The sequence below is a fragment of the Oncorhynchus gorbuscha genome, linkage group LG01, assembly GCF_021184085.1.
Source record: "Oncorhynchus gorbuscha isolate QuinsamMale2020 ecotype Even-year linkage group LG01, OgorEven_v1.0, whole genome shotgun sequence".
Classification (NCBI taxonomy): domain Eukaryota; kingdom Metazoa; phylum Chordata; class Actinopteri; order Salmoniformes; family Salmonidae; genus Oncorhynchus; species Oncorhynchus gorbuscha.
Genome location: NC_060173.1, coordinates 49,533 through 75,000, shown reverse-complemented (window position 1 = coordinate 75,000; position 25,468 = coordinate 49,533). Strand labels below are relative to the sequence as shown.

Below are 25,468 nucleotides of genomic sequence, written 5' to 3'. Positions count from 1 at the left end.
GGAGAGGGCTCAGTACGAACCCTTGTGGGGCCTCCGTGTTGAGGATCAGCGGGGAGGAGATGTTGTTGCCTACCCTCACCACCTGGGGGCGGCCCGTCAGGAAGTCCAGTACCCAGTTGCACAGGGCGGGGTCGAGACCCGGGGTCTCGAGCTTGATGACGAGCTTGGAGGGTACTATGGTGTTGAATGCCGAGCTGTAGTCGATGAACAGCATTCTCACATAGGTATTCCTCTTGTCCAGGTGGGTTAGGGCAGTGTGCAGTGTGGTTGAGATTGCATCGTCTGTGGACCTATTTGGGCGGTAAGCAAATTGGAGTGGGTCTAGGCCTAGGGTGTCAGGTAGAGTGGAGGTGATATGGTCCTTGACTAGTCTCTCAAAGCACTTCATGATGACGGAAGTGAGTGCTACGGGGCGGTAGTCGTTTAGCTCAGTTACCTTATCTTTCTTGGGAACAGGAACAATGGTGGCCCTCTTGAAGCATGTGGGAACAGCAGACTGGTATAGGGATTGATTGAATATGTCCGTAAACACACCGGCCAGCTGGTCTGTGCATGCTCTGAGGGCGCGGCTGGGGATGCCGTCTGGGCCTGCAGCCTTGCGAGGGTTAACACGTTTAAATGTCTTACTCACCTCGGCTGCAGTGAAGGAGAGACCGCATGTTTTCATTGCAGGCCGTGTCAGTGGCACTGTATTGTCCTCAAAGCGGGCAAAAAAGTTATTTAGTCTGCCTGGGAGCAAGACATCCTGGTCCGTGACTGGGCTGGGTTTCTTCTTGTAGTCCGCGATTGACTGTAGACCCTGCCACATGCCTCTTGTGTCTGAGCCGTTGAATTGAGATTCTACTTTGTCTCTGTACTGACGCTTAGCTTGTTTAATAGCCTTGCGGAGGGAATAGCTGCACTGTTTGTATTCGGTCATGTTGCCAGACACCTTGCCCTGATTAAAAGCAGTGGTTCGCGCTTTCAGTTTCACGCGAATGCTGCCATCAATCCACGGTTTCTGGTTAGGGAATGTTTTTATCGTTGCTATGGGAACGACATCTTCAACGCACGTTCTAATGAACTCGCACACCGAATCAGCGTATTCGTCAATATTTTTATCTGGCGCAATACGAAACATGTCCCAGTCCACGTGATGGAAGCAGTCTTGGAGTGTGGAATCAGCTTGGTCGGACCAGCGTTGGACAGACCTCAGCGTGGGAGCCTCTTGTTTAAGTTTCTTCCTGTAGGAGTCGTGGTCAGCTTTTCCGAAAGGGGGGCGGGGCAGGGCCTTATATGCGTCGCGGAAGTTAGAGTAACAATGATCCAAGGTTTTACCACCCCTGGTTGTGCAATCGATATGCTGATAAAATTTAGGGAGTCTTGTTTTCAGATTAGCTTTGTTAAAATCCCCAGCTACAATGAATGCAGCCTCCGGATAAATGGTTTCCAGTTTGCAAAGAGTTAAATAAAGTTCGTTCAGAGCCATCGATGTGTCTGCTTGGGGGGGGTATATACGGCTGTGATTATAATCGAAGAGAATTCTCTTGGAAGATAATGCGGTCTACATTTGATTGTGAGGAATTCTAAATCAGGTGAACAGAAGGATTTGAGTTCCTGTATGTTTCTTTCATCACACCATGTCTCGTTAGTCATGAGGCATACGCCCCGCCACTCTTCTTACCAGAAAGATGTTTGTTTCTGTCCGAGCGATACGTGGAGAAACCCGTTGGCTGCACCACATCGGATAGCCTCTTCCCAGTAAGCCATGTTTCCGTGAAGCAGAGAACGTTGCAGTCTCTGATGTCCCTCTGGAATGCTACCCTTGCTCGGATTTCATCAACCTTGTTGTCAAGAGACTGGACATTGGCAAGAAGAATGCTGGGGAGTGGTGTGCGATGTGCCCTTGTCCGGAGTCTGACCAGAAGACCGCTACATTTCCCTCTTTTTCGGAGTCATTTTTTTGGGTCGCTGCATGCGATCCATTCCGTTGTCCTGTTTGTAAGGCAGAACACAGGATCCGCGTCCCGGAAAACATATTCTTGGTCGTACTGATGGTGAGTTGACGCTGATCTTATATTCAGTAGTTCTTCTCGACTGTATGTAATGAAACCTAAGATGACCTGGGGTACTAATGTAAGAAATAACACGTAAAAAAACAAAAAACTGCATAGTTTCCTAGGAACGCGAAGCGAGGCGGCCATCTCTGTCGGCGCCGGAAGTTCGATATGTAGAAGTATGCGGTGGTGCGGTGGGGCCTGTGCTGGCATAACACATCTCTATGGTGGGTAGGTTGTGATTCTAGGTGGTTAACTCCGTTACATAGCAAGCTCCAAAATGAACGCTCAGCTGCAGCTGACTCGAGGTCCCCAGGTCTCATGTGACACTTCCAGCCTGTCTCTTTGAGATTGTCTTCTGCCATAGAGGACATGTCGTGGTAGGTGGGGCATCCTGATCACATGGCCCACCAAGCGCAGTTGTCGACTTGCCAGGGTTGCCTCCATAATGATGGTTTGAGGATGGGTTAGGGCTAGGGTTAAGGGTTAACTGAGGATGGGTTAGGGTTAACAGAGGATGGGCTAGGGTTAGGGTTAACTGAGGACGGGTTAGGGTTAACAGAGGATGGGTTAGGGTTAGGGTTGACAGAGGATGGGTTAGGGTTAATGGAGGAAGGGTTAACTGAGGATGGGTTAGGGTTAGGGTTAACTGAGGATGGGTTAGGGTTAACAGAGGATGGGTTAGGGTTAGGGTTAAAAGAGGAGGGGTTAGGGTTAACTGAGGATAGGTTAGGGTTAACAGAGGATGGGTTAGGGTTAACAGAAGAGGGGTTAGGGTTAACTGAGGATAGGTTAGGGTTAACGGAGGATGGGTTAGGGTTAGGGTTAACAGAGGAGGGGTTAGGGTTAGGGTTAGGGTTTCTGTCTGCGCAATGCGTGGAGAAACCAGCTGGCTGCACCGATTCCGATAGCGTCTCTCCAGTGAGCCATGTTTCCGTGAAGCAAAGAACGTTACAGTCTCTGATGTCCCTCTGGAATGCTACCCTTGCTCGGATTTCATCAACCTTGTTGTCAAGAGACTGGACATTGGCGAGAAGAATGCTAGGGAGTGGTGCACGATGTGCCCGTCTCCGGAGTCTGACCAGAAGACCGCTCCGTTTTCCCCTTTTACGAAGTCGTTTTTTGGGTCGCCGGCTGGGATCCATTCCGTTGTCCTGGGTGAAAGGCAGAACACAGGATCCGCTTCGCGAAAGTCGTATTGTTGGTCGTACTTGATGGTGAGTTGACGCTGCTCTTATGTTCAGTAGTTCTTCTCGACTGTATGTAATGAAACCTAAGATGACCTGGGGTACTAATGTAAGAGATAACACGTAAAAAAAACAAAAAACTGCATAGTTTCCTAGGAACGCGAAGCGAGGCGGCCATCTCTGTCGGCGCGGTAAGTACTGTGTGCCTCTCATAGTCTGTTCTGGACTTGGAGACTGTAAAGAGACCTCTGGAGGCATGTCTTGTGGGATATTCATGGGTATCATCACTAACACCATCATCACCATCATCACCAAATCATCAAAATCAAATCAAATGTATTTATATAGCCCTTTGTACATCAGCTGATATCTCAACGAGCAACGAGTCATCATGTCAGGTAGTCCTGAGGCATGGTCCAAGGGCTCAGGTCCTCCGAGAGAGAGAAAGAAAGAGAGAAAGAGAGAATTAGAGAGAGCATACTTAAATTCACACAGGACACCGATAGGACAGGAGAAGTACTCCAGATATAACAAACTGACCCTGACACATAAACTACTGCAGCATAAATACTGGAGGCTGAGACAAGAGGTGTCATCATCATCACCACCACCACCATCATCACCATCACCATCATCACCATAATCACTAACACCATCATCATCATCACCATCATCACTAACACCACCATCCTCACCATCCTCACTATCATCACTAACACCATCATCATCATCATCATCATCATCACCACCATCATCACCATCATCACCACCATCACTATAATCACTAACACCATCATCATCATCACCATCATCACTAACACCACCATCCTCACCATCATCACCATCATCACTAACACCATCATCTTCATCATCATCACCACCATCATCACCACCATCACCATCATCACCATAATCACTAACACCATCCGTAACATCATCATCATCATCATCATCATCATCATCATCATCATCATCATCATCATCATCATCATCATCAAATCAAATCAAATTTATTTATATAGCCCTTCGTACATCAGCTGATATCTCAAAGTGCTGTACAGAAACCAAGCCTAAAACCCCAAACAGCAAACAATGCAGGTGTAAAAGCGCGGTGGCTAGGAAAAACTCCCTAGAAAGGCCAAAACCTAGGAAGAAACCTAGAGAGGAACCAGGCTATGTGGGGTGGCCAGTCCTCTTCTGGCTGTGCCGGTTAGAGATTATAACAGAACATGACCAAGATGTTCAAATGTTCATAAATGACCAGCATGGTCGAATAATAATAAGGCAGAACAGTTGAAACTGGAGCAGCAGCATAGTCAGGTGGACTGGGGACAGCAAGGAGCCATCATGTCAGGTAGTCCTGGGGCACGGTCCTAGGGCTCAGGTCCTCCGAGAGAGAGAAAGAAAGAGAGAATTAGAGAGAGCATATGTGGGGTGGCCAGTCCTCTTCCGGCTGTGCCGGGTGGAGATTATAACAGAACGTGGCCAAGATGTTCAAATGTTCATAAATGACCAGCATGGTCGAATAATAATAAGGCAGAACAGTTGAAACTGGAGCAGCAGCATGGCCAGGTGGACTGGGGACAGCAAGGAGTCATCATGTCAGGTAGTCCTGGGACATGGTCCTAGGGCCCAGGCCAGTTGAAACTGGAGCAGCAGCATGGCCAGGTGGACTGGGGACAGCAAGGAGTCATCATGTCAGGTAGTCCTGGGGCATGGTCCTAGGGCTCAGGTCCTCCGAGAGAGAGAAAGAAAGAGAGAAGGAGAGAATTAGAGAACGCACACTTAGATTCACACAGGACACCGAATAGGACAGGAGAAGTACTCCAGATATAACAAACTGACCCTAGCCCCCCGACACATAAACTACTGCAGCATAAATACTGGAGGCTGAGACAGGAGGGGTCATCACCATCATCACCACCGTCATCACCATCATCACTAACACCACCATCATCATCATCACCACCATCACCATCACCACCATCACCATCATCACCACCATCATCATGTTTCTCACCTCTCCACTCTAGCTGTCTGCGGTGAGCATTCTGGAACAAAATGGCATTTGTAACATCACTTTAAGAGATGTGTGCATGTGTGCTGCAGGGCTATACTCTAGAAGAAGTGCCAGAGTCGTGTTGTGGTCGCTGTGTTGCCACTGCCTGCACCATCCAACGACCTGACGGACACTTCATCACTGTCAAGGTTAGACACACACACACACACACACACACACACACACACACACACACACACACACACACACACACACACACACACACACACACACACACACACACACACACACACACACACACACACACACACACACACACACACACACACACACACACACACACACACACACACACACACACACAGCTCAACTCAACTCAACTCAACTTTACTTAAACTCTAACCCCCTGTCTCTAACCCTACAGGTCAACAGTAGTCTAAATGAAGGCTGTATTCAATACTCCTGTGGTGTCAACAGTAAACTAGCTCTACTCTAACCCCCTGTCTCTAACCCTACAGGTCAAAAGTAGTCTAAATGAAGGCTGTATTCAATACTCCTGTGGTGTCAACAGTAAACTAGCTCTACTCTAACCCCCTGTCTCTAACCCTACAGGTCAACAGTAGTCTAAATGAAGGCTGTAGTCAATACTCCTGTGGTGTCAACAGTATACTAGCTCTACTCTAACCCCCTGTCTCTAACCCTACAGGTCAACAGTAGTCTAAATGAAGGCTGTATTCAATACTCCTGTGGTGTCAACAGTAAACTAGCTCTACTCTAACCCCCTGTCTCTAACACTACAGGTCAACAGTAGTCTAAATGAAGGCTGTAGTCAATACTCCTGTGGTGTCAACAGTATACTAGCTCTACTCTAACCCCCTGTCTCTAACCCTACAGGTCAACAGTAGTCTAAATGAAGGCTGTAGTCAATACTCCTGTGGTGTCAACAGTATACTAGCTCTACTCTAACCCCCTGTCTCTAACCCTACAGGTCAACAGTAGTCTAAATGAAGGCTGTAGTCAATACTCCTGTGGTGTCAACGGTAAAGGAGATCTGGTTCTCCAGACCAGAGTGACCACCTGCCCTCCTCTCGACCGCCAACTCTGTCTGGACCAGGGGGTATGGCTATAACACAACACTATAACCACAACACAACCATTAAGCGTCATCACAACACTATAACCACAACACAACTACAGTATAACACAACCATTAAGCGTCATCACAACACTATACCCACAACACAACTACAGTACAACACAACCGTTAACCCTCATCACAACACATCCAACCCCAACACTAATCCTTGATACAGTACTATAACCACAATACCACCACCAAACAACACTATGCTTTGAGCACATTGCACCACGGGAGGGTCACGGAATGAGTCCAAATCAAAGTGTGGCAAAACGGAGTACAGAGGACACTTCTCGGGTGCGTACTCCATTTGTTCATTTTTTATTTTATTTATTTTATTTTTTTATTTCACCTTTATTTAACCAGGTAGGCTAGTTGAGAACAAGTTCTCATTTGCAACTGCGACCTGGCCAAGATAAAGCATAGCAGTGTGAACAGACAACACAGAGTTACACATGGAGTAAACAATTAACAAGTCAATAACACAGTAGAAAAAATGGGCAGTCTATATACAATGTGTGCAAAAGGCATGAGGAGGTAGGCGAATAATACAATTTTGCAGATTAACACTGGAGTGATAAATGATCAGATGGTCATGTACAGGTAGAGATATTGGTGTGCAAAAGAGCAGAAAAGTAAATAAATAAAAAACAGTATAAAAACAGTATGGGAATGAGGTAGGCGAAAATGGGTGGGCTATTTACCAATAGACTATGTACAGCTGCAGCGATCGGTTAGCTGCTCAGATAGCTGATGTTTGAAGTTAGTGAGGGAGATAAAAGTCTCCAACTTCAGCGATTTTTGCAGTTCGTTCCAGTCACAGGCAGCAGAGTACTGGAACAAAAGGCGGCCAAATGAGGTGTTGGCTTTAGGGATGATCAGTGAGATACACCTGCTGGAGCGCGTGCTACGGATGGGTGTTGCCATCGTGACCAGTGAACTGAGATAAGGCGGAGCTTTACCTAGCATGGACTTGTAGATGACCTGGAGCCAGTGGGTCTGGCGACGAATATGTAGTGAGGGCCAGCCGACTAGAGCATACAAGTCGCAGTGGTGGGTGGTATAAGGTGCTTTAGTGACAAAACGGATGGCACTGTGATCGACTGCATCCAGTTTGCTGAGTAGAGTGTTGGAAACCATTTTGTAGATGACATCGCCGAAGTCGAGGATCGGTAGGATAGTCAGTTTTACTAGGGTAAGCTTGGCGGCGTGAGTGAAGGAGGCTTTGTTGCGGAATAGAAAGCCGACTCTTGATTTGATTTTCGATTGGAGATGTTTGATGTGAGTCTGGAAGGAGAGTTTGCAGTCTAGCCAGACACCTAGGTACTTATAGATGTCCACATATTCAAGGTCGGAACCATCCAGGGTGGTGATGCTAGTCGGGCATGCGGGTGCAGGCAGCGATCGGTTGAGAAGCATGCATTTGGTTTTACTCGCGTCTAAGAGCAGTTGGAGGCCACGGAAGGAGTGCTGTATGGCATTGAAGCTCGTTTGGAGGTTAGATAGCACAGTGTCCAATGACGGGCCGAAAGTATATAGAATGGTGTCGTCTGCGTAGAGGTGGATCAGGGAATCGCCTGCAGCAAGAGCCACATCATTGATATATACAGAGAAAAGAGTCGGCCTGAGAATTGAACCCTGTGGCACCCCCATAGAGACTGCCAGAGGACCGGACAGCATGCCCTCCAATTTGACACACTGAACTCTGTCTGCAAAGTAATTGGTGAACCAGGCAAGGCAGTCATCCGAAAAACCGAGGCTATTGAGTCTGCCGATAAGAATATGGTGATTGACAGAGTCGAAAGCCTTGGCGAGGTCGTTGAAGACGGCTGCACAGTACTGTCTTTTATCGATGGCGGTTATGATATCGTTTAGTACCTTGAGTGTGGCTGAGGTGCACCCGTGACCGGCTCGGAAACCAGATTGCACAGCGGAGAAGGTACGGTGGGATTCGAGATGGTCAGTGACCTGTTTGTTGACTTGGCTTTCGAAGACCTTAGATAGGCAGGGCAGGATGGATATAGGTCTATAACAGTTTGGGTCCAGGGTGTCTCCCCCTTTGAAGAGGGGGATGACTGCGGCAGCTTTCCAATCCTTAGGGATCCCAGACGATATGAAAGAGAGGTTGAACAGGCTGGTAATAGGGGTTGCGACAATGGCGGCAGACAGTTTCAGAAATAGAGGGTCCAGATTGTCAAGCCCAGCTGATTTGTACGGGTCCAGGTTTTGCAGCTCTTTCAGAACGTCTGCTATCTGGATTTGGGTAAAGGAGAACCTGGAGAGGCTTGGGCGAGGAGCTGCGGGGGGGGGGGCGGAGCTGTTGGCCGAGGTTGGAGTAGCCAGGCGGAAGGCATGGCCAACCGTTGAGAAGTGCTTATTGAAGTTTTCGATAATCATGGATTTATCGGTGGAGACCGTGTTACCTAGCCTCAGTGCAGTGGGCAGCTGGGAGGAGGTGCTCTTGTTCTCCATGGACTTCACAGTGTCCCAGAACTTTTGGGAATTGGAGCTACAGGATGCAAACTTCTGCCTGAAGAAGCTGGCCTTAGCTTTCCTGACTGACTGCGTGTATTGGTTCCTGACTTCCCTGAACAGTTGCATATCACGGGGGGCTATTCGATGCTATTGCAGTCCGCCACAGGATGTTTTTGTGCTGGTCGAGGGCAGTCAGGTCTGGAGTGAACCAAGGGCTGTATCTGTTCTTGGTTCTGCATTTTTTGAACGGAGCATGCTTATCTAAAATGGTGAGGAAGTTACTTTTAAAGAATGACCAGGCATCCTCAACTGACGGGATGAGGTCAATGTCCTTCCAGGATACCCGGGCCAGGTCGATTAGAAAGGCCTGCTCACAGAAGTGTTTTAGGGAGCGTTTGACAGTGATGAGGGGTGGTCGTTTGACTGCGGCTCCGTGGCGGATACAGGCAATGAGGCAGTGATCGCTGAGATCCTGGTTGAAGACAGCAGAGGTATATTTGGAGGGCCAGTTGGTCAGGATGACGTCTATGAGGGTGCCCTTGTTTACAGAGTTATGGTTGTACCTGGTGGGTTCCTTGATGATTTGAGTGAGATTGAGGGCATCTAGCTTAGATTGTAGGACTGCCGGGGTGTTAAGCATATCTCAGTTTAGGTCACCTAACAGAACAAACTCTGACGCTAGATGGGGGGCGATCAATTCACAAATGGTGTCCAGGGCACAGCTGGGAGCTGAGGGTGGTCGGTAGCAGGCGGCAACAGTGAGAGACTTATTTCTGGAGAGAGTAATTTTCAAAATTAGTAGTTCAAACTGTTTGGGTATGGACAAGCTTCAGATTTTGAAGTATGCACAGAAATATGATGCAACCATGTAAAAAAAGACGCAACATCTCTTGAAAACAATGGTGGCTGGAATTAAACTGAAACAACAGAAAATACACTTCGGATTGAGAAGTTGTCGAATCACATATCGTATGTTGCCTGACATCAATAGTTTTTCTTGATGCATTAATAAATACATGCAGTGTTAATATTGTCATGGTTACCTGCCTAAAATAATCAGTGTGTCTAGATCACAAGCCCATAGTAAATCAATAGGGATTACTGGCTATGTAAAGTTGTATGTGTTCTCCACACTCTACTCCTCCAGAGAAAGTCCTGGGAGAAGGCACTCAGAGCATGATAGGGTAGAACACGGTAGTATACATGTTGAGAAACTCCCTATGTCTACCTAAACCTAAGTCTAACCCTAATATAAGACAACAATACAACACAACCCACATCCAACCACAACACTAACCCTCAATACAACATATGACAACCCACATCTTACTCATTACAGCACAACATACACTACATGTCCAAAAGTATGCAGACAAATTAGTTGATTCAGCTATTTCAGGCACACATATCTGTGTGATATGTCTCTGTTGTGTTTTATATTCTATGATATGTATGATAGGTCTCTGTTGTGTTTTATATTCTATGATATGTATGATATGTCTCTGTTGTGTTTTATATTCTATGATATGTATGATATGTCTCTGTTGTGTTTTATATTCTATGATATGTATGATATGTCTCTGTTGTGTTTTATATTCTATGATATGTATGATATGTCTCTGTTGTGTTTTATATTCTATGATATGTATGATATGTCTCTGTTGTGTTTTATATTCTATGATATGTATGATATGTCTCTGTTGTGTTTTATATTCTATGATATGTATGATATGTCTCTGTTGTGTTTTATATTCTATGATATGTATGATATGTCTCTGTTGTGTTTTATATTCTATGATATGTATGATATGTCTCTGTTGTGTTTTATATTCTATGATATGTATGATATGTCTCTGTTGTGTTTTATATTCTATGATATGTATGATATGTCTCTGTTGTGTTTAATATTCTATGATATGTATGATATGTCTCTGTTGTGTTTTATATTCTATGATATGTATGATATGTCTCTGTTGTGTTTTAGATGATATGTATGATATGTCTCTGTTGTGTTTTATATTCTATGATATGTATGATATGTCTCTGTTGTGTTTTATATTCTATGATATGTATGATATGTCTCTGTTGTGTTTAATATTCTATGATATGTATGATATGTCTCTGTTGTGTTTTATATTATATATGTATGATATGTCTCTGTTGTGTTTTATATGATATGTATGATATGTCTCTGTTGTGTTTTATATTCTATGATATGTATGATATGTCTCTGTTGTGTTTTATATGATATGTATGATATGTCTCTGTTGTGTTTTATATTCTATGATATGTATGATATGTCTCTGTTGTGTTTTATATTCTATGATATGTATGATATGTCTCTGTTGTGTTTTATATTATATATGTATGATATGTCTCTGTTGTGTTTTAGATTACATGATATGTATGATATGTCTCTGTTGTGTTTCATATTATGTGATATGTATGATATGTCTCTGTTGTGTTTTAGATTACATGATATGTATGATATGTCTCTGTTGTGTTTTAGATGATATGATATGTATGATATGTCTCTGTTGTGTTTTAGATGATATGTATGATATGTCTCTGTTCTGTTTTATATGATCTGTATGATATGTCTTTTTTGTGTTTTATATTATGTGATGTGTATGATATGTCTCTGTTGTGTTTTATATTCTATGATATGTATGATATGTCTCTGTTGTGTTTTATATTCTATGATATGTATGATATGTCTCTGTTGTGTTTTATATTCTATGATATGTATGATATGTCTCTGTTGTGTTTTATATGATATGATATATATGATATGTCGCTGTTGTGTTTTATATAATATGTATGATATGTCTTTTTTGTGTTTTATATGATATATATGATATGTCTCTGTTGTGTTTTATATTATGTGATGTGTATGATATGTCTCTGTTGTGTTTTCTATTATGTGATGTGTATGATATGTCTCTGTTGTGTTTTATATGATATGTATGATATGTCTCTGTTGTGTTTTCTATTATGTGATGTGTATGATATGTCTCTGTTGTGTTTTATATGATATGTATGATATGTCTCTGTTGTGTTTTATATTCTATGTATGATATGTCTCTGTTGTGTTTTATATTCTATGTATGATATGTCTCTGTTCTGTTTTATATTATATGATATGTATGATATGTCTCTGTTCTGTTTTATATTATATGATATGTATGATATGTCTCTGTTGTGTTTTCTATTATGTGATGTGTATGATATGTCTCTGTTCTGTTTTATATGATATGTATGATATGTCTCTGTTGTGTTTTATATGATATGTATGATATGTATCTGTTGTGTTTTATATGATATATATGATATGTCTCTGTTGTGTTTTATATGATATATATGATATGTATGATATGTATCTGTTCTGTTTTATATGATATATATGATATGTATGATATGTATCTGTTCTGTTTTATATGATATATATGATATGTATGATATGTATCTGTTCTGTTTTATATGATATATATGATATGTATGATATGTATCTGTTCTGTTTTATATGATATATATGATATGTCTCTGTTGTGTTTTATATGATATATATGATATGTCTCTGTTGTGTTTTATATGATATGTATGATATGTCTCTGTTGTGTTTTATATGATATGTATGATATGTCTCTGTTGTGTTTTAGATGATATATATGATATGTCTCTGTTGTGTTTTATATGATATGTATGATATGTCTCTGTTGTGTTTTATATTCTATGATATGTATGATATGTCTCTGTTGTGTTTTATATGATATATATGATATGTCTCTGTTGTGTTTTAGATTATATGATATGTATGATATGTCTAACCGTCTCTGTGTTCAGGGGAAGATCAGCCAGATAGGAACTAGCTGCTGTGAGATGTGTGAGTATCATCTACAGGGTGTTCGTGTCCGTACCGTGTGTGTGTGTGTGTGTGTGTGTGTGTGTGTGTGTGTGTGTGTGTGTGTGTGTGTGTGTGTGTGTGTGTGTGTGTGTGTGTGTGTGTGTGTGTGTGTGTGTGTGTGTGTGTGTGTGTGTGTGTGTGTGTGTGTGTGTGTGTGTGTGTGTGTGTGTGTGTGTGTGTCGGTACTGAGAGTGTGTGTCGGTACTGAGTGTGTGCGTGTATCTGTAGGTACAGAGCCAGAGTGTAGGAAGACAGTGGGAACACTCAACTACATCAAAGTGGACGACTGCCAGTCACAACAACAGATAGAACTACACTACTGTGAGGTGAGAACACACACAGTTATTTAGCAGTCCCACTCTTAAACACACAATACAATACATGTTTTGGGCAACCAATCAGAACATTTTGATGGATAGCAACAGTCAACAAAACGTATAGTAAAAACTATTTTTTATGGCTAAATAATTTGAAAGTGCATCAGGGATATCTACTTATAACAGATAGCTGAAATACTGAGACTGTTGAAGTGTTTTTCAAATCCAAAATGTTGCTATTGCATTGTTTGCTAGCTTGCTGGTTAGCAAGCTATCATTGAACACGTTGCTAATGCTAGCTAGCCATAGTTAATATGACACATTTTTCCAAATGTATGTTTAGTTAGCTAACTAAAAGTGCTGAATGTCATAGAAAAAAATGTATCTAGTCCTTGGCTTATATCCTAATCCTATTTTCGTACAGGTCACATTGTTTTTCACATTACTATCTTTGGTAAACAATCACTATATCAAATAAAATCAAAGTTTGTCACATGCACAGGATACAGAAGGTGCAGTATTTTGTTAATACATGTAGCTAGCTAGCTAAACAATTAATCCTAATCCCAACTATAATGCCGCGTTAAAAACAACTGGGCACTCAGAATTTTTTCATTTATTAGAAGTGTCATCCAATTTTGAATTCGAACTCGGGTCTCTTTCTAGAGCTTCGACTTTCTGACCTGAAGATCACTAATGTCATGATTTGACCTCGTCATTTTCCAAGTTCCCAGTTGTTTTGAATGCGGTAATACTACCATGCATGAGTCTGTAGGTAGCTAAAGCTAACCAACTATGGTCAATGTTAGCTAGCTAGCAAAAATAAGGCTATAACTACTAATACAAATGGCTTTCTGCAAAACGGATAATATTACTACACAGATCATACACATAACGTTAGCTAGAGAGCCATCCAGCTAAAATCATCTCTCGGTGTGTCCAGCCCATTCATTATCTCAGTCAATCATGGCTAGTGGGAAAGTATCTGTATGTTTCCATGGCTAAACCAACTAGGCTCATAATTTTAAAATTGTATTAATATATTCAGGCATATAAGTTTGTTATTAAGACACATTAAAATTCACACGTTCAAGATGGAATTTCTGGAATTTCTACCACAAAACGCATTTTGATGCAAATAAATGTCCAAAAAAAGTTCAAATGCCTCTCCTGTGAAGTAGTGACGTGCAACATACATCTAGCTTCTTGATTAAGGTCACATTTGTTAACTCCAAAAGTGGTGAGGAGCTTTGACCATAAACATAGAATAAGACTTTGACTTCATGAACAGTGCATCCAGAGACACACTACATACTTCATTTGACAATTCAACTCCTGATCAGCAATGGGTGTCTATGCTTCATTTCAGTCTCTATTAAAAACATAGGTTGAGATCCTTGTCAGGAGTTTTCTCCAAATTGGGTTCCAGGCTTCCAGGTTGCAAACAGTAACAAAGGGGGGTGGGACTTAGTGAAGAGTTAATTAAAGTAGGTAAGACAACTATATATTATGACCCACTCTCTCTCTCTCTCTCTCTCTCTCTCTCTCTCTCTGTCTCTGTCTCCATCCCTCCCTCCCTCGCTCCCTCCTTCCCCCTCCCCCTCTCTCTCTCTCTCTCTCTCTCTCTCTCTCTCTCTCTCTCTCTCTCTGTCTCTGTCTCTGTCTCTGTCTCCCTCCCTCCCTCCCTCCTTCCCCCTCTCTCTCTCTCTCTCTCTCTCTCTCTCTCTCTCTCTCTCTCTCTCTCTCTCTCTCTCTCTCTCTCTCTCTCTCTCTCTCTCTCTCTCTCTCTCTCTCCTCCTTCCGTCCCTCGCTCCCTCCCTCCTTCCCCCTCCCTCCCTCCTTCCCCCTCTCTCTCTCTCTCTCTCTCTCTCTCTCTCTCTCTCTCTCTCTCTCTCTCTCTCTCTCTCTCTCTCTCTCTCTCTCTCTGTCTCTGTCTCCCTCCCTCGCTCCCTCATTCCTTCCCCCCTTCTCTCTCTCTCTCTCTCTCTCTCTCTCTCTCTCTCTCTCTCTCTCTCTCTCTCTCTCTCTCTCTCTCTCTCTGTCTCTGTCTCCTCCCTCCCTCGCTCCCTCCTTCCCCCTCCCCCCGCCTCTCTCTCTCTCTCTCTCTCTCTCTCTCTCTCTCTCTCTCTCTCTCTCTCTCTCTCTCTCTCTCTCTCTCTCTCTCTCTCTCTCTGTCTCTGTCTCCCTTCCTCCCTTCCTCCCTCCTTCCCCCTCCCTCCCTCGCTCCCTCCTTCCCCCTCCCCCTCTCTCTCTCTCTCTCTCTCTGTCTCTGTCTCCCTCCCTCGCTCCCTCCTTCCCCCTCCCCCCGCCTCTCTCTCTCTCTCTCTCTCTCTCTCTCTCTCTCTCTCTCTCTCTCTCTCTCTCTCTCGCTCTCTCTCTCTCTCTGTCTCTGTCTCCCTTCCTCCCTTCCTCCCTCCTTCCCCCTCCCTCCCTCGCTCCCTCCTTCCTTCCCCCTCTCTCTCTCTCTCTCTCTCTCTCTCTCTCTCTCTCTCTCTCTCTCTCTCTCTCTCTCTCTCTCTCTCTCTCTCTCTCTCTCTCTCTCTCTGTCTCTGTCTCCCTCCCTCCCTCCCTCCCTCCCTCTCTCTCTCTCTCTCTCTCTCTCTCTCTCTCTCTCTCTCTCTCTCTCTGTCTCTGTCTCCCTCCTTCCGTCCCTCGCTCCCTCCCTCCTTCCCCCTCCCTCCCTCCCCCCCTCCTCTCTCTCTCTCTCTCTCTCTCTCTCTCTCTCTCTCTCTCTCTCTCTCTCTCTCTCTCTCTCTCTGTCTCCCTCCCTCGCTCCCTCATTCCTTCCCCCCTTCTCTCTCTCTCTCTCTCTCTCTCTCTCTCTCTCTCTCTCTCTCTCTCTCTCTCTCTCTCTCTCTCCTCTCCTCCCTCCCTCGCTCCCTCCTTCCCCCTCCCCCCCCCCTCCTCTCTCTCTCTCTCTCTCTCTCTCTCTCTCTCTCTCTCTCTCTCTCTCTCTCTCTCTCTCTCTCTCTCGCTGTCTCTGTCTCCCTCCCTCACTCCCTCCTTCCCCCTCGCTCCCTCCTTCCCCCTCCCCCTCTCTCTCTCTCTCTCTCTCTCTCTCTCTCTCTCTCTCTCTCTCTGTCTCTGTCTCTGTCTCCCTCCCTCCCTCACTCCCTCCTTCCCCCTCCCTCCCTCCTTCCCCCCCTCTCTCTCTCTCTCTCTCTCTCTCTCTCTCTCTCTCTCTCTCTCTCTCTCTCCCTCCCTCCTTCCCTCGCTCCCTCCTTCCCCCTCCCTCCCTCCCTCCCTCCCTCCCCCCCCTCTCTCTCTCTCTCTCTCTCTCTCTCTCTCTCTCTCTCTCTCTCTCTCTCTCTCTCTCTCTCTCTCTCTCTCTCTCTCTCTCTCTCTCTCTCTCTCTCTCTCTCTCTCTCTCTCTCTCTCTCTCTCTCCCTCAATGCAAAGGGACTTTATTGGCATGGGAAACATGTTTACATTGCCAAAGAAAGTGAAATAAACAATAAACAAAAGTGAGGAGACACAACAGTAAATTTTGCACTCAGGTTTGAAAAAGATCAATACATTTCAAGTTTTATATTATCAGCTCTGTAAAATGTTCTAGCAACGTGCAATTAGTTGTAGTATGAATAGGAGGGTAAGGTAAATAAACAGATAAACATTGGTTGTGTTTACGAAATTGTTTGTGTTCCACTGGATGCCCTTTTCCATTGGCAACAGGTCACAAATCTTGCTCCTGTGACTGAACACTGTGGCTACCGATACGGTAGTTTATCAATGTTAGATGTTTTTTCAAATTCTTTGTGAGTCTGTGTGATCTGTGGGAAATATCTCTAAGGTGGTCATACATTTGGCAGGAGGTTAGGAAGTGCCGCTCAGTTTCCACCTCATTTTATAGGCAGTGTGCACATAGCCTGCCTTCCCTTGAGAGCCAGATCTGTCTATGGCGGCCTCTCTCAATAGTAAGACTATGTTCAGGATTTTCTTAATTTGGGGTCAGTTACAGTAATCAGGTATTCTGCCACTGTGTACTCTCTCTCTGTTTAGGGCCAGATACCATTTAAATTAGATCTGTTTTTAGGTTGATTCTTTCCAGTGTGTCAAATTGTGTCTATTTGTGTTGATGTCCTGGGGCGCTGTGGGGTCTGTTTGTGTTTGTGAACAGAGCCCCTGAAACCAGCGACTCGCCTCTAGGTTAATCTCTCTGAAGGTGAGGGCTTTGTGGTGGAATGTGTAAGCAACGCTTCCTTTTAGGTAGTTGTTGAATTTAACTTTTTTTTCTGGATGTTGATAACTTGCGGGTATAGTCCTAATTCTGTTATTTTTGCAGTATTCTACATGCAGTCTCAATTGGGTCTTTGTCCAATTTTTTTAAATATTTTTATTTATTTCACCTTTATTTAACCAGGTATGCTAGTTGAGAACAAGTTCTCATTTGCAACTGCGACCTGGCCAAGATAAAGCGTAGCAGTGTGAACAGACAACACAGAGTTACACATGGAGTAAACAATTAACAAGTCAATAACACAGTAGGAAAAAAAGGGGAGTCTATATACATTGTGTGCAAAAGGCATGAGGAGGTAGGTGAATAATTACAATTTTGCAGATTAACACTGGAGTGATAAATGATCAGATGGTCATGTACAGGTAGAGATATTGGTGTGCAAAAGAGCAAAAGAGTAAATAAATAAAACAGTATGGGGATTAGGTAGGTGAAAATGGGTGGCTATTTACCAATAGTCTATGTACAGCTGCAGCGATCGGTTAGCTGCTCAGATAGCAGATGTTTGAAGTTGGTGAGGTAGATAAAAGTCTCCAACTTCAGCGATTTTTGCAAATTGTTCCAGTAACAGGCAGCAGAGAACTGGAACGAAAGGCGGCCAAATGAGGTGTTGGCTTTAGGGATGATCAGTGAGATACACCTGCTGGAGCGCGTGCTACGGATGGGTGTTGCCATCGTGACCAGTGAACTGAGATAAGGCGGAGCTTTACCTAGCATGGACTTGTAGATGACCTGGAGCCAGTGGGTCTGGCGACGAATATGTAGTGAGGGCCAGCCGACTAGAGCATACAAGTCGCAGTGGTGGGTGGTATAAGGTGCGTTAGTGACAAAACGGATGGCACTGTGATAGACTGCATCCAGTTTGCTGAGTAGAGTGTTGGAAGCAATTTTGTAGATGACATCGCCAAAGTTGAGGATCGGTAGGATAGTCAGTTTTACTAGGGTAAGTTTGGCGGCGTGAGTGAAGGAGGATTTGTTGCAGAATAGAAAGCCGACTCTTGATTTGATTTTCGATTGGAGATGTTTAATATGAGTCTGGAAGGAGAGTTTACAGTCTAGCCAGACACCTAGGTACTTATAGATGTCCACATATTCAAGGTCGGAACCCTCCAGGGTGGTGATGCTGGTCAGGCGTGCGGGTGCAGGCAGCGAACAGTTGAAAAGCATGCATTTGGTTTTACTAGCGTTTAAGAGCAGTTGGAGGCCACGGAAGGAGTGCTGTATGGCATTGAAGCTCATTTGGAGGTTAGATAGCACAGTGTCCAAGGACGGGCCAGAAGTATAAAGAATGGTGTCGTCTGCGTAGAGGTGGATCAGGGAATCGCCTGCAGCAAGAGCAACATCATTGATATATACAGAGAAAAGAGTCGGCCCGAGAATTGAACCCTGTGGCACCCCCATAGAGACTGCCAGAGGACCGGACAGCATGCCCTCCGATTTGACACACTGAACTCTGTCTGCAATGTAATTGGTGAACAAGGCAAGGCAGTCATCCGAAAAACCGAGGCTACTGAGTCTGCCGATAAGAATATGGTGATTGACAGAGTCGAAAGCCTTGGCAAGTTCGATGAAGGCGGCTGCACAGTACTGTCTTTTATCGATGGCGGTTATGATATTGTTTAGTACCTTGAGCGTGGCTGAGGTGCACCCGTGGCCGGCTCGGAAACCAGATTGCACAGCGGAGAAGGTACGGTGGGATTCGAGATGGTCAGTGACCTTTTTGTTGACTTGGCTTTCGAAGACCTTAGATAGGCAGGGCAGGATGGATATAGGTCTGTAATAGTTTGGGTCCAGGATGTCTCCCCCTTTGAAGAGGGGGATGACTGCGGCAGCTTGTGGTCCTTCTGTAGCTCAGTTGGTAGAGCATGGCGCTTGTAACGTGACCGTGTTACCTAGCCTCAGTGCAGTGGGCAGCTGGGAGGAGGTGCTCTTGTTCTCCATGGACTTCACAGTGTCCCATAACTTTTTGGAGTTGGAGCTACAGGATGCAAACTTCTGCCTGAAGAAGCTGGCCTTAGCTTTCCTGACTGACTGCGTATATTGGTTCCTGACTTCCCTGAACAGTTGCATATCGCGGGGACTATTCGATGCTATTGCAGTCCGCCACAGGATGTTTTTGTGCTGGTCGAGGGCAGTCAGGTCTGGAGTGAACCAAGGGTTGTATCTGTTCTTAGTTCTGCATTTTTTGAACGGAGCATGCTTATCTGAAATGGTGAGGAAGTTACTTTTAAAGAATGACCAGGCATCCTCAACTGACGGGATGAGGTCAATGTCCTTCCAGGATAACCGGGCCAGGTCGATTAGAAAGGCCTGCTCACAGAAGTGTTTTAGGGAGAGTTTGACAGTGATGAGGGGTGGTCGTTTGACTGCGTCTCCGTAGCGGATACAGGCAATGAGGCAGTGATCGCTGAGATCCTGGTTGAAGCCACGGAGGTGTATTTGGAGGGCCAGTTGGTCAGGGTGACGTCTATGAGGGTGCCCTTGTTAACAGAGTTAGCTTAGATTGTAGGACTGCCGGGGTGTTAAGCATATCCCAGTTTAGGTCACCTAGCAGAACAAACTCTGAAGCTAGATGGGGGGCGATCAATTCACAAATGGTGTCCAGGGCACAGCTGGGAGCTGAGGGGGGTCGGTAGCAGGCGGCAACCGTGAGAGACTTATTTCTGGAGAGAGTCATTTTCAAAATTAGTAGTTCGAACTGTTTGGGTATCGACCTGGAAAGTATGACATTACTTTGCAGGCTATCTCTGCAGTAGACTGCAATTCCTCCCCATTTGGCAGTTCTATCTTGACGGAAGATGTTATAGTTGGGTATGGAAATCTCAGAATGTTTGGTGGCCTTCCTGAGCCAGGATTCAGACACGGCAAGGACATCAGGGTTAGCAGAGTGTGCTAAAGCAGTGAGTAAAACAAACTTAGGGAGGAGGCTTCTGATGTTGACATGCATGAAACCAAGGCTTTTTCGATCACAGAAGTCAACAAATGAGGGTGCCTGGGGACATGCAGGGCCTGGGTTTACCTCCACATCACCCGCGGAACAGAGAAGGAGTAGTATGAGGGTGCGGCTAAAGGCTATCAAAACTGGTCGCTTAGAGCATTGGGGACAGAGAATAAGAGGAGCAGGTTTCTGGGCATGGTAGAATATATTCAGGGCATAATGCGCAGACAGGGGTATGGTGGGGTGCGGGTACAGCAGAGGTAAGCCCAGGCACTGGGTGATGATGAGAGAGGTTGTATCTCTGGACATGCTGGTTGTAATGGGTGAGGTCACCACATGTGTGGGAGGTGGGACAAAGGAGGTATCAGGGGTATGAAGAGTGGAACTAGGGGCTCCATTGTAAACTAAAACAATGATAACTAACCTGAACAACAGTATACAAGGCATATTGACATTTGAGAGAGACATACAGCGAGGCATACAGTAATCACAGGTGTTGAATTGGGAGAGCTAGCTAAAACAGTAGGTGAGACAACAACAGCTAATCAGCTAGCACAACAACAGCAGGCAAAATGGCGTTAACTAGGCAGAGGGAGGGTCGGATTAACCACACACAGAGCCTGAGTGCGGCTGGGGCCGACAGATAAAACATAAACAAGCAGAATGGAGTACCGTGATTAATGGACAGTCCAGCATGCATCAGCTATGTAGCCAAGTGATCAGTGTCCAGGGGGAAGCTGTGGATGGGGCAGGGAAGCTGGACTGGCGAGTGTTATCCAGTTTAAAAAAACTAACAATGACTAAATAGCTTGTAGCTAGTTAGCTGGTTAGCTTCTGGAGGTTCTTGAGTGTGTTCTAAAACTTAAAAATAATAGCGATTCTGTATCACATTGGGTGAGGCAGGTTACACACACTATACATTACACACACTATTTTATTACACACATTATACACTACATACACTATACATTACACACACCATACATTACACACATTATATATTACACACTATACACACTATACATTACACACATTATCTATTACACACATTATACACACTACACTATAAATAAATAAAAAATCGAAAGAGATAGAAAATAAATATGGGTCCAGTGAGTGTTTGGGACGCAGCGATTCAGACGGTTAGCAGGCCTGTGCTAACAAGCTAACAGTTAGTAGGCCGGGGCTAAACAAGGTAGCAGTTAGCAGGCCGAATTAGCAAGCAATGAGATAGCAAGGGCTAGAGAGTTAGCCTTTGGGGGACGTCGCGATGGGGTGAGTCGGTTTATTCCTCTTCATGCGGTGACATGGATAGACCGGTCGTGGGTCCGGATATTGTAGCCCAGGAGTATGCTACGGTGGTAGCACAAGGGCTCTGGCCGGGCTAGCTTCAAGCTAAGTGGGTGGAAACGCTAGCCAGGAGTAATTATCCGGGGTTGCGGTTAGCTAGATAGCTAGTTGTGAAGATCCAGCTGAAGATGTTCCGTTTGCGGTGGGAATCCGGGGATAGAAAAAAAAAATAGGTCCATTATGCTCTGGTTAGAGTCGCGTTGTTCGAACTGGCGAGAGCTTTCTGAGCTAAAGGTTAGCTGATGACCAGTTAGCTGAAGACCGCTAGCAATGTTTTGCTGACTGATAGCTGGTAGTTAGCTGGCTAGCTTCAGTCGAGGGGTTACGAATCCGAAGTAAATATAAATACTTTAGGAAAAATAGCTACATTGGGTGAGGCGGGTTGCAGGAGAGTATTTAGAAGTTGAGGTTTAGCAAAATGTTTTAAAAGATATGCGAAGAAAAATATGTAAAAACGGAAAAAACGATATATACAAAGGGACGCGACACGACAAGACGTCTTACTGCTACGCCATCTTGTGAATTCTTGGTTGGTGAGTGGACCCCAGACTTCACAACTATAGAGAGCACAGACTTCACTACCATTGAGGGCACAGACCACAACATTTACATTTACATTTAAGTCATTTAGCAGACGCTCTTATCCAGAGCGACTTACAAATTGGTGCATTCACCTTATGACATCCAGTGGGACAGTCACTTAACAATAGTGCATCTAAAACTTAGGGGGGGTGGGGTGAGAGGGATTACTTAACCTATCCTAGGTATTCCTTAAAGAGGTGGGGTTTCAGGTGTCTCCGGAAGGTGGTGATTGACTCCGCTGTCCTGGCGTCGTGAGGGAGTTTGTTCCACCATTGGAGGGCCAGGGCAGCGAACAGTTTTGACTGGGCTGAGCGGGAGCTGTACTTCCTCAGTGGTAGGGAGGCGAGCAGGCCAGAGGTGGATGAACGCAGTGCCCTTGTTTGGGTGTAGGGCCTGATCAGAGCCTGGAGGTACTGAGGTGCCGTTCCCCTCACAGCTCCGTAGGCAAGCACCATGGTCTTGTAGCGGATGCGAGCTTCAACTGGAAGCCAGTGGAGAGAACGGAGGAGCGGGGTGACGTGAGAGAACTTGGGAAGGTTGAACACCAGACGGGCTGCGGCGTTCTGGATGAGTTGAAGGGGTTTAATGGCACAGGCAGGGAGCCCAGCCAACAGCGAGTTGCAGTAATCCAGACGGGAGATGACAAGTGCCTGGATTAGGACCTGCGCCGCTTCCTGTGTGAGGCAGGGTCGTACTCTGCGGATGTTGTAGAGCATGAACCTGCAGGAACAGGCCACCGCCTTGATGTTAGTTGAGAACGACAGGGTGTTGTCCAGGATCACGCCAAGGTTCTTGGCGCTCTGGGAGGAGGACACAATGGAGTTGTCAACCGTGATGGCGAGATCATGGAACGGGCAGTCCTTCCCCGGGAGGAAGAGCAGCTCCGTCTTGCCGAGGTTCAGCTTGAGGTGGTGATCCGTCATCCACACTGATATGTCTGCCAGACATGCAGAGATGCGATTCGCCACCTGGTCATCAGAAGGGGGAAAGGAGAAGATTAATTGTGTGTCGTCTGCATAGCAATGATAAGAGAGACCATGTGAGGTTATGACAGAGCCAAGTGACTTGGTGTATAGCGAGAATAGGAGAGGGCCAAGAACAGAGCCCTGGGGGACACCAGTGGTGAGAGCGCGTGGTGAGGAGACAGATTCTCGCCACGCCACCTGGTAGGAGCGACCTGTCAGGTAGGACGCAATCCAAGCGTGGGCCGCGCCGGAGATGCCCAACTCGGAGAGGGTGGAGAGGAGGATCTGATGGTTCACAGTATCGAAGGCAGCCAATAGATCTAGAAGGATGAGAGCAGAGGAGAGAGAGTTAGCTTTAGCAGTGCGGAGCGCCTCCGTGATACAGAGGAGAGCAGTCTCAGTTGAATGACTAGTCTTGAAACCTGACTGATTTGGATCAAGAAGGTCATTCAGAGAGAGATAGCGGGAGAGCTGGCCAAGGACGGCACGTTCAAGAGTTTTGGAGAGAAAAGAAAGAAGGGATACTGGTCTGTAATTGTTGACATCGGAGGGATCGAGTGTAGGTTTTTTCAGAAGGGGTGCAACTCTCGCTCTCTTGAAGACGGAAGGGACGTAGCCAACGGTCAGGGATGAGTTGATGAGCGAGGTGAGGTAAGGGAGAAGGTCTCCGGAAATGGTCTGGAGAAGAGAGGAGGGGATAGGGTCAAGCGGGCAGGTTGTTGGGTGGCCGGCCGTCACAAGACGCGAGATTTCATCTGGAGAGAGAGGGGAGAAAGAGGTCAGAGCACAGGGTAGGGCAGTGTGAGCAGAACCAGCGGTGTCGTTTGACTTAGCAAACGAGGATCGGATGTCGTCGACCTTCTTTTCAAAATGGTTGACGAAGTCATCTGCAGAGAGGGAGGAGGGGGAGGGGGCGGAGGATTCAGGAGGGAGGAGAAGGTGGCAAAGAGCTTCCTAGGGTTAGAGGCAGATGCTTGGAATTTAGCGTGGTAGAAAGTGGCTTTAGCAGCAGAGACAGAGGAGGAAAATGTAGAGAGGAGGGAGTGAAAGGATGCCAGGTCCGCAGGGAGGCGAGTTTTCCTCCATTTCCGCTCGGCTGCCCGGAGCCCTGTTCTGTGAGCTCGCAATGAGTCATCGAGCCACGGAGCGGGAGGGGAGGACCGAGCCGGCCTGGAGGATAGGGGACATAGAGAGTCAAGGGATGCAGAGAGGGAGGAGAGGAGGGTTGAGGAGGCAGAATCAGGAGATAGGTGGGAGAAGGTTTGAGCGGAGGGAAGAGATGATAGGATGGAAGAGGAGAGAGTAGCGGGGGAGAGAGAGCGAAGGTTGGGACGGCGCGATACCATCCGAGTAGGGGCAGTGTGGGAGGTGTTGGATGAGAGCGAGAGGGAAAAGGATACAAGGCAGTGGTCGGAGACTTGGAGGGGAGTTGCAATGAGGTTAGTGGAAGAACAGCATCTAGTAAAGATGAGGTCGAGCGTATTGCCTGCCTTGTGAGTAGGGGGAAGGTGAGAGGGTGAGGTCAAAAGAGGAGAGGAGTGGAAAGAAGGAGGCAGAGAGGAAAGAGTCAAAGGTAGACGTGGGGAGGTTAAAGTCGCCCAGAACTGTGAGAGGTGAGCCGTCCTCAGGAAAGGAGCTTATCAAGGCATCAAGCTCATTGATGAACTCTCCGAGGGAACCTGGAGGGCGATAAATGATAAGGATGTTAAGCTTGAAAGGGCTAGTAACTGTGACAGCATGGAATTCAAAGGAGGCGATAGACAGATGGGTAAGGGGAGAAAGAGAGAATGACCACTTGGGAGAGATGAGGATCCCGGTGCCACCACCCCGCTGACCAGACGCTCTCGGGGTGTGCGAGAACACGTGGGCGGACGAAGAGAGAGCAGTAGGAGTAGCAGTGTTGTCTGTGGTGATCCATGTTTCCGTCAGTGCCAAGAAGTCGAGGGACTGGAGGGAGGCATAGGCTGAGATGAACTCTGCCTTGTTGACCGCAGATTGGCAGTTCCAGAGGCTACCGGAGACCTGGAACTCCACGTGGGTCGTGCGCGCTGGGACCACCAGAGTAGGGTGGCCGCGGCCACGCGGTGAGGAGCGTTTGTATGGTCTGTGCAGAGAGGAGAGAACAGGGATAAACAGACACATAGTTGACAGGCTACAGAAGAGGCTACGCTAATGCAAAGGAGATTGGAATGATAAGTGGACTACACGTCTCGAATGTTCAGAAAGTTCATCTACGTAGCAAGAATCTTATTGACTAAAATGATTAAAATGATACAGTACTGCTGAAGTAGGCCAGCTGGCAGTGGGTGCGTTGTTGACACT

General features: G+C 46.0%; 1 protein-coding gene across 2 annotated transcripts in view; it reads left to right on the top strand.

The window, feature by feature from the left end:
- The window catches only part of vwf (von Willebrand factor), a 208,587-nt gene that overhangs the window by 179,420 nt on the left and 3,699 nt on the right, over positions 1-25,468 (top strand). Inside the window, exons 50-53 of one of the 2 annotated variants that reach the window (XM_046342718.1) lie at positions 5,333-5,431; positions 6,232-6,360; positions 12,700-12,739; positions 12,989-13,086. In XM_046342718.1, the coding sequence (XP_046198674.1) occupies positions 5,333-5,431; positions 6,232-6,360; positions 12,700-12,739; positions 12,989-13,086 (366 nt within the window). Of the gene's footprint in view, positions 1-5,332; positions 5,432-5,855; positions 5,943-6,231; positions 6,361-12,699; positions 12,740-12,988; positions 13,087-25,468 lie in introns of those variants that run through there. The other variant, XM_046342727.1, reaches the window with a different exon arrangement.